This window comes from Vanellus vanellus (assembly GCF_965231255.1).
Source record: "Vanellus vanellus genome assembly, chromosome: 10".
Lineage (NCBI taxonomy): Eukaryota > Metazoa > Chordata > Aves > Charadriiformes > Charadriidae > Vanellus > Vanellus vanellus.
Window position 1 is genome coordinate 15,062,432 of NC_138915.1, and position 12,595 is coordinate 15,075,026.

General features: G+C 43.4%; 1 protein-coding gene across 1 annotated transcript; it reads right to left on the bottom strand.

The window, feature by feature from the left end:
- Positions 1 to 201: 201 nt before the first annotated feature.
- Positions 202 to 11,828, bottom strand: ITM2A (integral membrane protein 2A). The gene is made up of 6 exons (XM_082488135.1): positions 11,685 to 11,828; positions 7,188 to 7,319; positions 6,778 to 6,966; positions 4,601 to 4,711; positions 3,312 to 3,462; positions 202 to 780 (listed from the first exon to the last, which is right to left on the bottom strand). Exons 1-6 carry the CDS (start codon positions 11,766 to 11,768, stop codon positions 692 to 694), a joined length of 756 nt encoding a protein of 251 aa, XP_082344261.1. The 5' UTR covers positions 11,769 to 11,828; the 3' UTR covers positions 202 to 691.
- Between the last annotated feature and the right edge of the window lie 767 nt (positions 11,829 to 12,595).

Here is a 12,595-nt window from a genome sequence, read left to right on the forward strand (position 1 = left end):
AAAATACTGACAAGCTTAAGAGCAACTCTATCGGAATCTAACAACTAAATACCACAAAAACAAACCAAGGTAGAATTAAACGTAAGCTCGGGGAAGGTTCCAAATATACATATGAATTCAATACAGTAATTGCACAAAATGAAAAGAGGGTAGTGTTAGAGATTTATGATCACGGAGGTTGGATTTTACATGCTTCACACATGGTAGTTAAAATAAATCTTTAATGATACTCATCAGAAGGTTTTTCAGCCAGGATACGGAGTGCAGAGCTATTCTACAGAACTACACAAGATGTGCAAACCACAGATTATCAATATTAATCATTCTGTGAAAGTTAAGGTGAACAGAATTGGTTCCAGCCAAGGAATTGGTTAACTTTTTTTATATATATATATTTTTCTGCCATTCCCAGATTACACTAAATCAAACACATTCAACAGATAAACTGATATTAACCTTCTAAGAAAACAAAACCTTACTCAAATTTAAGTTTTACATGAGACAACTAAAAAGTTATACCAAGGATCAAAAGAAAGCTGAAATGGTGACTTTGTCTTTTGAAATACAAGCAATACACAGAAAATGCATAAGGCTTTTGATTATCACTGCACATTTTAATTTAAGAAGTCGATGTCTAATGCTCAGACTTCTCAACGAAGGTGTGAACTAGTCACCTTCCATCCAACACCTTTCACTGTTGACAGATCTTTGTTTCAACAACGAAAGAGTTTTCAAAGTGTCTGATTGAGTGACAGTTCTCCACTGAACGTTTCTGCAGACCTAGGGATAAGAGAAGATAAGAGCCTAAGTAAAGTAGATCTAGAAAGCAGCAGCAAATATTTACAAGTTTTGTATCATTATGAACAGTGGCAAGACACAATCATTCAGTACACAGTGTTTCTACAGCCATGAATTGCCACTAGAGCTTCATACTAGTTTGTTGTCTTTTTTTTTTTAATCAGAAAGCCTCTCATTTTCAGAATGGTAACAACAAAAGAGGGGGGCACATACAGCACAGGGGACAAATCAAACAAGCACTTTTTTCTAGTACCCCACCACCATTTTTGTGACAGAAGAGACAACACTAAACAGACAGTTTATGGCAAAGTTTCTTATAGCCTTTCCTAACCACAAAGAAAAAGAAAAACAAAGCAGACTGAAGTTACAGGGAAAGAGTTTAAAAACTCTGAAAGGATGCAGAAAAAAACCCAACGTAGTTCTTTATCAGCGCTTCCCCCCCCACCCAGTACCAAGGCAGAGCATGCTTCTATAGAGCAGTCTTCACTTTGATGACAGCCCCATGAGGATTTGCTGCTCAGCTGATGATCTTACTGAAGTTTTTCCTAACACTATTAAAGTGATTTTCTCTATTTTGGGACATGCCAGCATTGGATCTGACATAGGCAGTTTACCTGTATCAGCTGTGAATCTTTACTAGGAGACAAGAATATGGCAGTCTGCCATCAAAGACAAGCTGCTCAACTAAAGCACTTCAATATATAACAATTCGAGAAGAAAGATTTATAGCTTGTTTAATAAGCAGAGAATTGTTCACAGTAAGCAAGAGAAGCTATCCTTCGAAGTCTAGAAGCACTAGCTCTTAAACCAAACCCACCAGGGCACTGTTTTTATAAACAGATAAAATACAGGCTGTCCTTCAATTCATCTCAATCTTAATGCCTGAACAAGCTAAGAAGTTTCCAATGGCTATCTAACTGGGTACATAATCAAACAGTCAGGATAACCTGTCCTGTTTCTCGCATGCCTTCAGTTACAACGCCAGGGAACTGCCGCAGAACCTGAGGTCAGCTTGATCTAACAGATGAACGCATGAACTCTACAAAATCTGAGAGCCAACGCAGCACCAGCTAAGTGAGAAGACTTCTCCACAGAAGTTACAGGAATTTCAGTGTCATTTCAGTCTAATTATTTACATGTGCATGGCTTGTAGACACCAGAAGAAAGGCATTCTATAAATTTGATCTGGAAGGCAAGACAAGCCTTGCCCCTGAACAGTTTTCTCTCAGCAGCAGTCTTCCATTTGACTAGATTTCCTGCTCCCTTCCCCACCAAGGGCAAACAAGGACAGGTACAGAACAGAAACTGTACCAAGAGACATTATTCATTTACTAGAATCCTTTTGTGCAAGTATTCTGTACAGGTCTTTTACTATGCAGCAAAGATGTCAACAAGATGCTATAGTGAGATGATTTAAGTAAGCATCATGAACACTCTTCACAGTATTCTCTGTAGACTATTCTCTTCCAGTCACAGCAGCAGTCAGTTTAGACTTGTTCACAAAAGATCTTCACAACAGCTAAGAGACACATGCCTTTCTCTCCCATAAAGGCAACATTTACTGTTTCATGTGCCCTACACTGTTAGCTACACAGGACCAGTTTTATGCTCCCACATACAGAGACTTCCATTCAGTAACAGGATGTAGTCTCTAGCAAACAGCAGATGTGGCTCCTGATGCTGCAAGCTGCAATCGAGCTGGAAAACTCTTGCCTAAGAGCTTGGCAGGAAAACCAGAGCAGAGAGTTCTGACAAACCAAACATTTGCATTCTGAAAGGCTGTAACTGACAAAGGATTAGTTTGCTATGTGTTTGGTGAGAGCAGCAAACTATGAAATGTTTTGAGAACTAGTGAACTAAAATTCATAGCATCAGATTTCTTTACTCCAGGCTTCCTTCCAGTATGTCAAACCACTGACAGCTCAAATTCAATCCTTTTCACAGAATGGCAGTGGGGTGGCATGAGTAGGCAGGCAATAAGGAAACAGAGCTCAGAAGTTCCTATGAAGTGTTCTTCCTTTTTTAAGGAGGAGGTCTGGGATGTCCAGAGCTAGTTGTTCAATTACTTTGGATTTTTTTTTTTGTTTTTTCCAGAGCAAGTGAACCAGATGACAATGCTTTTACTTGGTGCTCCTGTAACCCAGTTTTACATATGACAGTGACAGACTAAGCTGCACCTACATAGACTCACATTATCAGACATATATGAATTTTGGGGCCAAACTAACTTACAACTTAAGCCTATTTCTGTTTCATCTTTTGGTTGAAGTTCAAATTTGGTTTGGGCATGTAACCTCTAATTCCATAACTGAAACCTCCTCTCGTTATGTTCAAATGAAACTTCAGATACATACTTGAAAGTAGGGGAAAATACCCATCAGTTCTATAATTAGTCTCAGCTCATGTTGAACACTTACAGATTTCCGAGTCTAAAAACTCCAAAAGTTTAAGTATTTACCCTTTCCCTACTCAAACAATAGTTTTTGGGTTTTTTTTTACCGAAAGGAACGTACCTGTTATCTGGTCTCTGCGCTGAAGTCTGAACGTCTCTTTTCCAACACAGAGTTGGTAGATGAAGATACCCAAATCAGACACATTATCTATCTCCTCTGTAACCACCATTTCTTCACGGACTAGGTAGGTCTGAGGCAAGTAAGAGCCAGTCTAAAAGAGAAGACACTTTGAGAAACAGCATTCTGCTAACAATGGCCAAACATCACTACATTTTACCCTTTGCTTTGGGAGGGCTTCAAGCACTAGATTCCAGCTTTCCTTCTTTTTAATGCTAAGATATGCCAGTCTTGAACAGCTGCATACCAGAGAAGTTAAAAACTGACAAAGGCTATTTCAAATAGCTGCACTTACATCCAAACAAAGCACAGTTAACCTTAACACAGCTTGCCTCACATGAAGCAAACGTAAATAGAACCTGTTCAAGTTTATTTGTATGGAACAGAAAGTTTGCAGTTTAAAGAGGAGAAAAAGTATTAATAATTAAAGTTTCCTTCTTTGAGGCAATATATTTCTAATGAAAAAAAAAAAAAAAAAAGCAGTGTGACCTACAAAAGTTGTCTTAACCGCAAGATCACAGCACTATCAAAACAACTTCCCACCTCTCATGACCAACTCCTAAAAATGGGGGCAGGGAGACACACTTAAAGCTTGTCTTCAGGAAACTAAAGAAAATGGAACAAGCTAAGATAGATCAGGTGGCCTCTAGCACTAGTTGTAGCGGAGTCAATAACTTTTTTAAAAAGTAGATTTGACACACGATAGCTCAGTATTGCATTTAATTTGAAAGTAGCAGCAAGCTCTATCAACTTGACCCGTAAGATAAATCTTCTTGGAAAAACAAGTTTTAGTCACTGAAGAGTCAAAGTGCTGCTGGTGAGCTCATAACGAGAGTGCCAATATACCAGAACAACAAGTTAGCATTGTTCTTTCCATTAAAACTCTCATGGAGCAAGTGAGCTTTCCAGTAGTAACTTTCAGGTTTAGGCTTTCAATGATATTTGGAGCTTTATCAAATTCCTTTACAATAGCTAAATTTAACCTTATTTGCTAGTTGCTTTCAGCTTTCATAAAGCTAGGTATTAATAAGAGCATTAAGCATGAATCTACTCAACATAATATATACTGACAGCTGGCCAGTCACTTCAGTACAATGACTGAGCCAGAGGGATTATGTACTTTGATGGCAAGAGGACTATTCTAGCAAGAAACTGTAGTACCGGACTAACACCCAGCATTCTTACCAAAAGGGATCTTGTCAGCATAACTAAACAGTAAAGTTTCCACATACCGCCAGTTTTGCGAAGAGATCCATCAAATTTCTTGGTGGCATAACTATGGATGTGTTCAGTGGAATCACATAGCAGTTACCCAGTTGCAAGTCAAGATACGCAGTCAAAAGCTATTTTGAAAAGAAGTTTTCAGTGAATTCACCATGGCCTTTGATTAAGAGAACACAGTTCTAGAAGGACTAAGAAGGAATCTCAAAAAGCTGGAGATCATGCACAGCTAGTATCAAAGTGATGCATTCAGGAACTGTCTAGTCTAAGAACTTAGCTTAGAACTTGTGGACAACCGGCTGAGCATGAGCCAGCAGTGTGCCCAGGCAGCCAAGAAGGCCAACACCATCCTGGCCTGCATCAGGAATAGTGTGGTGAGCCGGACTAGGGAAGTAATCATCCCCCTGTACTCGGCACTGGTGAGGCCTCACCTCGAGTACTGTGTTCAGTTTTGGGCCCCTCACTACAAGAAGGACATTGAGGTGTTGGAGCGTGTCCAGAGAAGGGCTACAAAGCTGGTGAAGGGTCTGGAGGACAAACCTTATGAGGAACGACTGAGGGATCTGGGGTTGTTTAGCCTGGAGAAGAGGAGGCTGAGGGGAGACCTTATCACCCTCTACAACTACCTGAAAGGAGGTTTTAGAGAGATGGGAGCTGACCTCTTCTCCCTGGCGACAAGTGATAGGACAAGAGGAAATGGGTTCAAGTTATGTCAGGGCAGGTTTAGATTAGATGTTAGGAAGCATTTTTTCACTGAAAGGGTTATTAAACATTGGAATAAGCTGCCCAGAGAGGTGGTGGATTCACCATCCCTGGAGGTGTTTAAGAAAAGGGTAGATGAGGTGCTTAGGGACATGGTTTAGGAGTGGTGGTGTTTTTATCAGGGTAGGTTAATGGTTGGACTTGATGATCTTAAAGGTCCCTTCCAACCTCACTGATTCTATGATTCTATGATTCTATTACCACTTTTGCACAAAAAGTGATTATAGCTATGGTTTACAACAGGACTTTTGCACATAAGGGAGAGCTGACAATAAAAGCAGTTTCTATCATAATTCTAAATTACTACAGTTTGTGTTAATATAGAGAAAGTATTTGGGAGTATGCTCTCATAACATAAGAAGTCCAATTAAGCACAGTGCAAACAAAAGGTATCCGACCGTTCATAAGCAATCACTCCCTGTAAATAGTTCTTCAGAAAAAGTATTCGTCTCTAGAAAGCCACATCAGCATTACCACCAAGTGCAAGAACTGCAGAGACTAAAATCATCAACACATCTACTTGTTTTATTATGACGACTTTGCATAGCACTTAGCCAGAATCAACTGAAGTTCTTAAGTTGCCCGAATCCTTTAAGTTATAGCCAAGATTCTGTCAAGACAACACAGATAAAAGCTGCAAATACTGTGAACACAGGCAGCACAACTTGGCTGCATGGCATTCCATGCTATTGTTAGAATGCAGCACGTACAGACGTCAGTTCTAGTGTCTTTACTGTGATTATATCTGTATTGCCAAGGTCTGATTTACAAAACAACTTACGAGAGCCTTTATGGCTGATTAAGGATAACTGTTAATACTATTAATAAAAAAGTCAAATTAAAACCATCCTCTCATCTTTACTTTACAGAAACTACATATAACAACATTTTCAATGTCTAGGTTTCAACCACTTGAAGTGATTCTTCAGTTCACTCATCCAAGGAGAAGGAGCCCACACTTGTTTGGAATTCTACATTTTGCTGTAACACAATCTGGCAGAATCTTAAACCGAATCCTCAGTTTCCCTATTTCTTAACTCACATTTACAAATGTTCTCCTACCCTCATCTTCATCTACATAGGATTCTTGATCAAATAACAAGTGTTACTTCTAGACATCCTACGGGCAACAATATTTAAAGTTGCATAGGACTGAGATGCATTGTTCTGAGAAACAATCCAGTTAAGAGTCACTATGGCCATGAACTCCTCTAACATTCTTGTAACTTCTGCAAGGGAGGAGTGTTAAGTCTACTATTATAAAGTTAAAAGGGTCAGATTTCCCACACTTAAACCCTTACTGCACTGACATTAAGCTTTAAAGGTCTCAAGAATGAAAACCCTGGAGCTGTTATAATTACCATCTACTTCAGTTTCCCAGAGAGCAACGAGACTGGTCATTTCTTTTTGCTTCATATATACTCACCCTATCAAAGTCATGAACGATCGCTGCTGGATCACTGTCCGAGAACTTTGGAACGGGCACATCAATGATGGCTATGTTATCATCCTCTCGAATATCAGCTTCTTCAGCAATAGGGAGGAAATAAGGTTCTACCGCACGATCACGATTTTCATTTTCAAAGTAACACATTTCACCACGGTACACCTTATGCTGAAAGTAAGAGCAAGGCTAGTTATTCTTACAGCGAATGTTGCTTTATAAGTGTATTTCTAACACTTAAGCTATGACAAAGCACAGGTCTGTCACACCTGGAGCTTTTATAAAGGACACAGCAGTCTTCATGTCCCAGTTTTCTATTATAGTGGTAATCCATTTATAATTACACTTTTACTATTCAGTGATACTTAAAGAAAAAAGAACTTCCACATTACCTTAGGCATGAAGTACTTGTAGATGCAGGCTCCACCAACAACAACTCCTGCCAAGATGAACGCTAGACCCAGCAGAGTCAACAGACATCTTCCAGATGAGTTTTCACCTCCGTGCGTGGCAACTTCTGGATCCTTTGAATAAAGGGGGATGAGAAGTTAGAAAGTGTAGCTGCTCTGAACTGAAAGTAAGCTGTTGTTATCTACTGCTTCACTTTGACCTATCATCTTCTACTTCTTCTAGATGCGCAGTGAGAATTCTACGTCAAGCTTCATATAATAAAACACATATACAAAATACTGCATCATATTAAGACCAGTTTTCAAACAGCACTGAAAGAGCATATTTTCTCAGTTAGAGAATGCTTTCTAGACAAATCCTCATTGAGAAACTATTTGAGGTGTAAGAAACTTAAATAACTGTAACAAAAGATACAGTGCTGCAGCAAAAATATAGTACAAGGAAGTCAAGATTTATAGAGCAAGGTCATTTTAAGGCAGACAGTGTTTTCAGGCCTCCTTCCAAAAGCCTATTTCCTATCCTTCTCTGGCTATCAGATGGAATGAGATAACATTACTTTTCCCTCACAAAGCTGGACTAACAGAAAAAGTGAAGATGCAACTTTGCCTGTTAGCTGGGGAACATCTGACACAAGTCAAACATTCAGGTTTTAGAACTTGTAATATGCACAACTGCAGTCCACTATGAAAGAGAACCATTCATCAGATTAAATGCAGCTTCAAATTATGCCAAATAAAAGTAAGTCCCTATGGCACATCCTAACTTGCAGCTTCAAAATACTCTTTCTTCCACCCAAGTCCCAGGAAGTTTTGTTTCTAGCAGCCTGAAACTTCTCTCTTTAGTTCAGTGACTTATTTTTTCCACCCTGCAGTGTTCCCTCAAACAGAAGATGACTGCATTCAGAGGAAACTACTATCACCATCGCGTAACATGGTGATAAGTTGTGTGATAATGATTGCAGAGTTTGTGGTGGTGTCTGAATGGCAATCAGAAGAGTTCTTTCAGCGCCTTTCAGCCAAATTGAGAGGAGAACTGCAAAAGTACTGTCAAATACTAAACATTCAGAAACAACATTCCCTTTGGGCAAACAGGCACCGGTTTGGGATCTGTAAGAAAACAAACAAAAACAAACCCCAAGGGTTTAGATAATCAATATATTTGGTCAAGTATGTCCCTTTAATGAGTCATGACTCCAGTATTTAGCAGCTCACTTTCAGACCTGTTCTTTCTATTGGTCAGGAAGAAAAATTGGATTTCAGAGCAAAAGATCTTTTCCTTTGTGTTGTTCCTAGAGTCAATAGCTAGATTTAGCAAAGCAGCTTCCATGTCCTTTCTTTATTTGGGTCCCACTATTTGCTCTCCCATAGAACACAATATATTTAAGCAACCTGTGATCATGACAAACCACAGTATTATTACAAAGGCTGCACATATTTCCATACTCAGGAGGATATAGCAGTGTAAAAGTCAAATGCATCAGCTATGCTATTACTGAAACAAAACCCAAGCTGTTTTGCAAAAGTCAGTACTCCTACATTCCACTCTCACATCCTCCAAACAGAAAAATGTTGGTTCAGCAAGACATAAGCTGCTACAATTGGCTAGTTAAGCATTTGCAGAAAAAACAACCCACCAACAACCAAATCAGTTCCGAGTCAGAATTATGCCACATTGATATGCCATTATGTGAAAACCATCTTGCAGAGTTAACTGGCTTTTAAGATCAAGACTAATTTGCTTCTTTTCATATTCTGCCACCTTCATCTACACCTTTCAGTAACTTACTCATTTTGCCTATCATTACTTGAACACAACAGTCTGCAGCAGGTTTTGGCAATACAGGCGCCCTAGTGCTTGGATGATGTCGACATGTGATTAGCTGAACTTGCACTACACCTATTTCAAACAAAATAAAGGTATTTATCATATTAAGAAGCAATGTAGGCAGCCTGAATCTGAGAAAAGAGTTGACAGCTGATAAGGAAACACAATATCAAGACTCTGCTCCAGTAGGTTACAAAGCCTGCGCTCAGAAATAATAAGAGTCATAAAAACCTGCAAAGAAAATGCAGTTCTAAACAGCATGGTAACAAGCAAAGCAAACTAGGACTAAGACAGAAGAAAAAAATCACTTGTGTTAACATCTGCAGCTAGCTCAGGAGACACTGTTGACACAGTCAGCTCCAAAGAATCTGCAGGGACAGTATTCTGCAAGCTCAAGTGTTTTGTGCAAATATTCTCGGGGACTTTTACTGTGCTGTTTCAGCCAACATTAGCCATTAAGCTTGTTTGCTCTGCACAAATATTCCAGCAAAGGAGACATTAACAAGCACTAGAACAAGTTTGTCTTGGAGTAAAATTGTGAACTTAATGTTTACAGGCAACTCTAAGCTCTGAAGTCAGAGTGAAGAGTTGTTAAAAAAAACCAACCATACACGTGCAAACACAGAGATTGTTGTGACAGATAAAACGGCACGTGTGGCTTCAAAATTGAGAAGAGCAGCTATCATGAGAAGAGAAAAAAGGGTGTAAGTGTATATTAGAACCAATACGGTAATTAATAAGGTTAAGGACCTGGTGGAGCGAGTCCCGGAGGGCCAAAAGATGATCAGAGGGCTGGAGCACCTCTCCTGTGAAGACAGGCTGAGAGAGATGAGGTTGTTCAGCCTGGAAAAGATAAGGCTCAGGGGAGACCTTATAGCCCCTTCCAGTACCTGAAGGGGGCCTATGGGAAAGATGGGGAGGGACTCCTAATCAGGGAATGTAGTGAGAGGATGAGGGTTAATGGTTTTAAACTGGAAGAGGGTAGATTTAGATTAGATACTAGAAAGAAATTCTTTACTCTGAGGGTGCTGAGACACTGGAACAGGTTGCCCAGAGAAGTTTTCAAGGCCAGGCTGGATGGGCCTTTGAGCAACCTGCTCTGGTGGAAGGTGTCCCTGCCCAGGGCAGGGGGGTTGGAACTGGATGATCTTTAAGGTCCTTCCCAACCCAAAATATTCTATGAACTGTTATGCTCAGAACTTGCATGGTACAGGGCCAGCAAAAATACATCTAGCAAGTTGCCTCAGGAGTAGCTGATGAGCTTGTTCTACATAAAACTAGCCAGACTAACGACACTTTAAAATTTTAAATTAGTCCTTTATCTACACTGATTGGCTACTTTCTCCCCTTCCTCTTGATCTAGTAATTCAGTACTAGTGTATTAACTGTGCACACATACAACTCCTACAACTCAGGAGAGTCCACTGAGAGCTAACACCACTCTACACCCCTTCCCCTAGGAAGGCTACTTCAGGAGAAGCAGAGGCTCTGTAAATGGAAGGCAAGCTGCTTTCCTAATTACAGCTTAGAAATGGAAAAAAAAAAAGAAACTAGAGTTCAAGTCCACAGGTTTTTGTTTGGCCTTTTTTTTTTTTTTTAATAGTCCCAGTCTCTGACTACAAATAAACTCGATCCATCCCATATTCCTCCTCCAGAGCTACTGATTTATTTACCTAGACGCTGATCATTTTCATCTAACTAAAAACGTCAGCACCTAAGCAAAATATCTTCAAAATAAAGTCTCCCACAGATTTGGAAAGTTCAATTGAAGTCAGCGACACTGCAACTGGTTAGGAAGGAAAAGCCAACCACAGAGTACTTGCCTGGGTTTCTATTTAAAACCCTTTATGGCAGGTTTCTTCATTTAAGCTAGACATACCAGAAGCCCAGACACCTCACCACAGCGCCGCTTTCCAACTCGCTGCCTACGAGGGTTTGCGAGCAGCAGCAAGCGGGGGCTGAGCCCTAACCCACTTTGTTTGCTCCGAAGACGCAAACCAGCTCTTCCCCGAGGGAGCCGGGCTGCCGCCGAGGGCACGGCACCTTCCCCCGACGGAGCCGAGCCCCGGGAGCTCGCCAGGGCGCGGGACTCATCCTCCTGCGAGCTACGAAGGTTTAAAGCCCCGTCAGGAAACAGGGCCCTGGCACGGGCCCAGCTGCCAGATAAACAGCCGGGCCTGCCCCGGGCACGTCAGCCAGCCCGCAGCTCGGCACCGCCCGGGGCCTCCCGACCGGTAAGCCGGGCTGGCAAAATGGCTGTGACGAAGGAACCGCAAACCGCCGCAGCGGCGGGGCACGCTCGGGCCCTCTCACACCCGCACCGCCCGCCCGCCCCGCAGCCCCTCACGGCGGCGGCTCTGAGGGGAGCGACGCGCTCCCCCCTCCCGCCCCGGGCTGATGGCAGAGCGGCTGTCCCCAGGCTGGAAGGCTGCCCCAGCGCCGGGGAGCGCCGAAAGGAGCGGTGGGGCGGCAGACGGCGGCGCCGCAGGCTGCCAGCTGCGTTCCCCCGGCCCGCTGCCTCCGCGAGAAGATGGCGGCGGCTTTCACCTCCTCCTGCCCTCCCCCCCCCCCCCCCCCCCCCCCCGCCCCGCGCCGTCCCTCGGCCCCGCTCCTCCCGCCGCGTCCCGGCAGCAGAGAGACCCCTCTCCCCGCACCTTATCGGCCACCAGCGCCTCGGCCCCCTCCTTCTTGGGCACGTCCTTCTGGGCGAAGGGAGAATTAAAGGCGATCTTCACCATGGCTCCGCTGCTGCGCACCGCCGCCTCCCCGCTGAAGAGCCTCCGGGCGGCGGGGCGGGGCACGCCGAGCCGGCCACGCCCCCCCGCCCCGCGCGGGGCGGGCCGCCGACAAGCCCCGCCTCCAGGGCGGGGGGGGGGGGGGAGAAGGTGCGCCCCCTGTAGGCCGGGCGCGCCGCCGCCCGTCCTGGGGCCGGGGCTCAGCCCATCATGGCGGCCCCCGGGGCAGCGCTGGATGGAGCGGCCTTCCTTCCCGTGAGGCTTTCTAGAAACACCGCGGCTGTCCCTGTTAGGGGCTGTGCAGCTCTGTGGCTGCACGGGGAGCTCCACAGGCAAGGGCAGGCAGCAAACTCCTGCCTTAATAGACCTGCGTCCTAAAACCAGCCCGGAGTGTGGGGGAGGCCGTGTGGCGTGGGGAGGCCGAGGCCGTGGCGGGACAGCGGCCAGCAGTAGCTCGTGCTTTCGTTACACGCTTCTCAAGTCTGTCATCTCATCAGTCATTTTATTTCCGTGTAGCTTTGTGCCTCATTCGTGCAGATGATCATACATATGTCTAATATTCTGCATTTCACACCAGGAGTGTGTGAAAAGGAGGCGTCTCTGGGCCGCATTTAGTAGGGGGGGGGTGAGGATGTTTCTAGTGAAGCCTCCCTTCTCTTGTGAGCTGCGGCCTAAGGGATCGTCAACAGCCAAGGAGACAAGACGAGGCATTGCCACTCGTTTAATGTCTCCAATGGGGAGGAAGAAGAAAAGACTTCATGTATTAGACTGTCTGAAACAATCTTCTCCTTCATATGGATGAAAGTCTGTGTCTGTCTCACTGGAATTTG

Coding starts and splice junctions, on each gene's coding strand:
- ITM2A (XM_082488135.1), bottom strand. CDS start 11,768: ATGGTGAAGATCGCCTTTAATTCTCCCTTCGCCCAGAAGGACGTGCCC. Junction 7,320..11,684: donor AGGCGCTGGTGGCCGATAAG/GTGCGGGGAGAG, acceptor CTTTATTCAAAG/GATCCAGAAGTTGCCACGCA. Junction 6,967..7,187: donor ACAAGTACTTCATGCCTAAG/GTAATGTGGAAG, acceptor TCTTACTTTCAG/CATAAGGTGTACCGTGGTGA.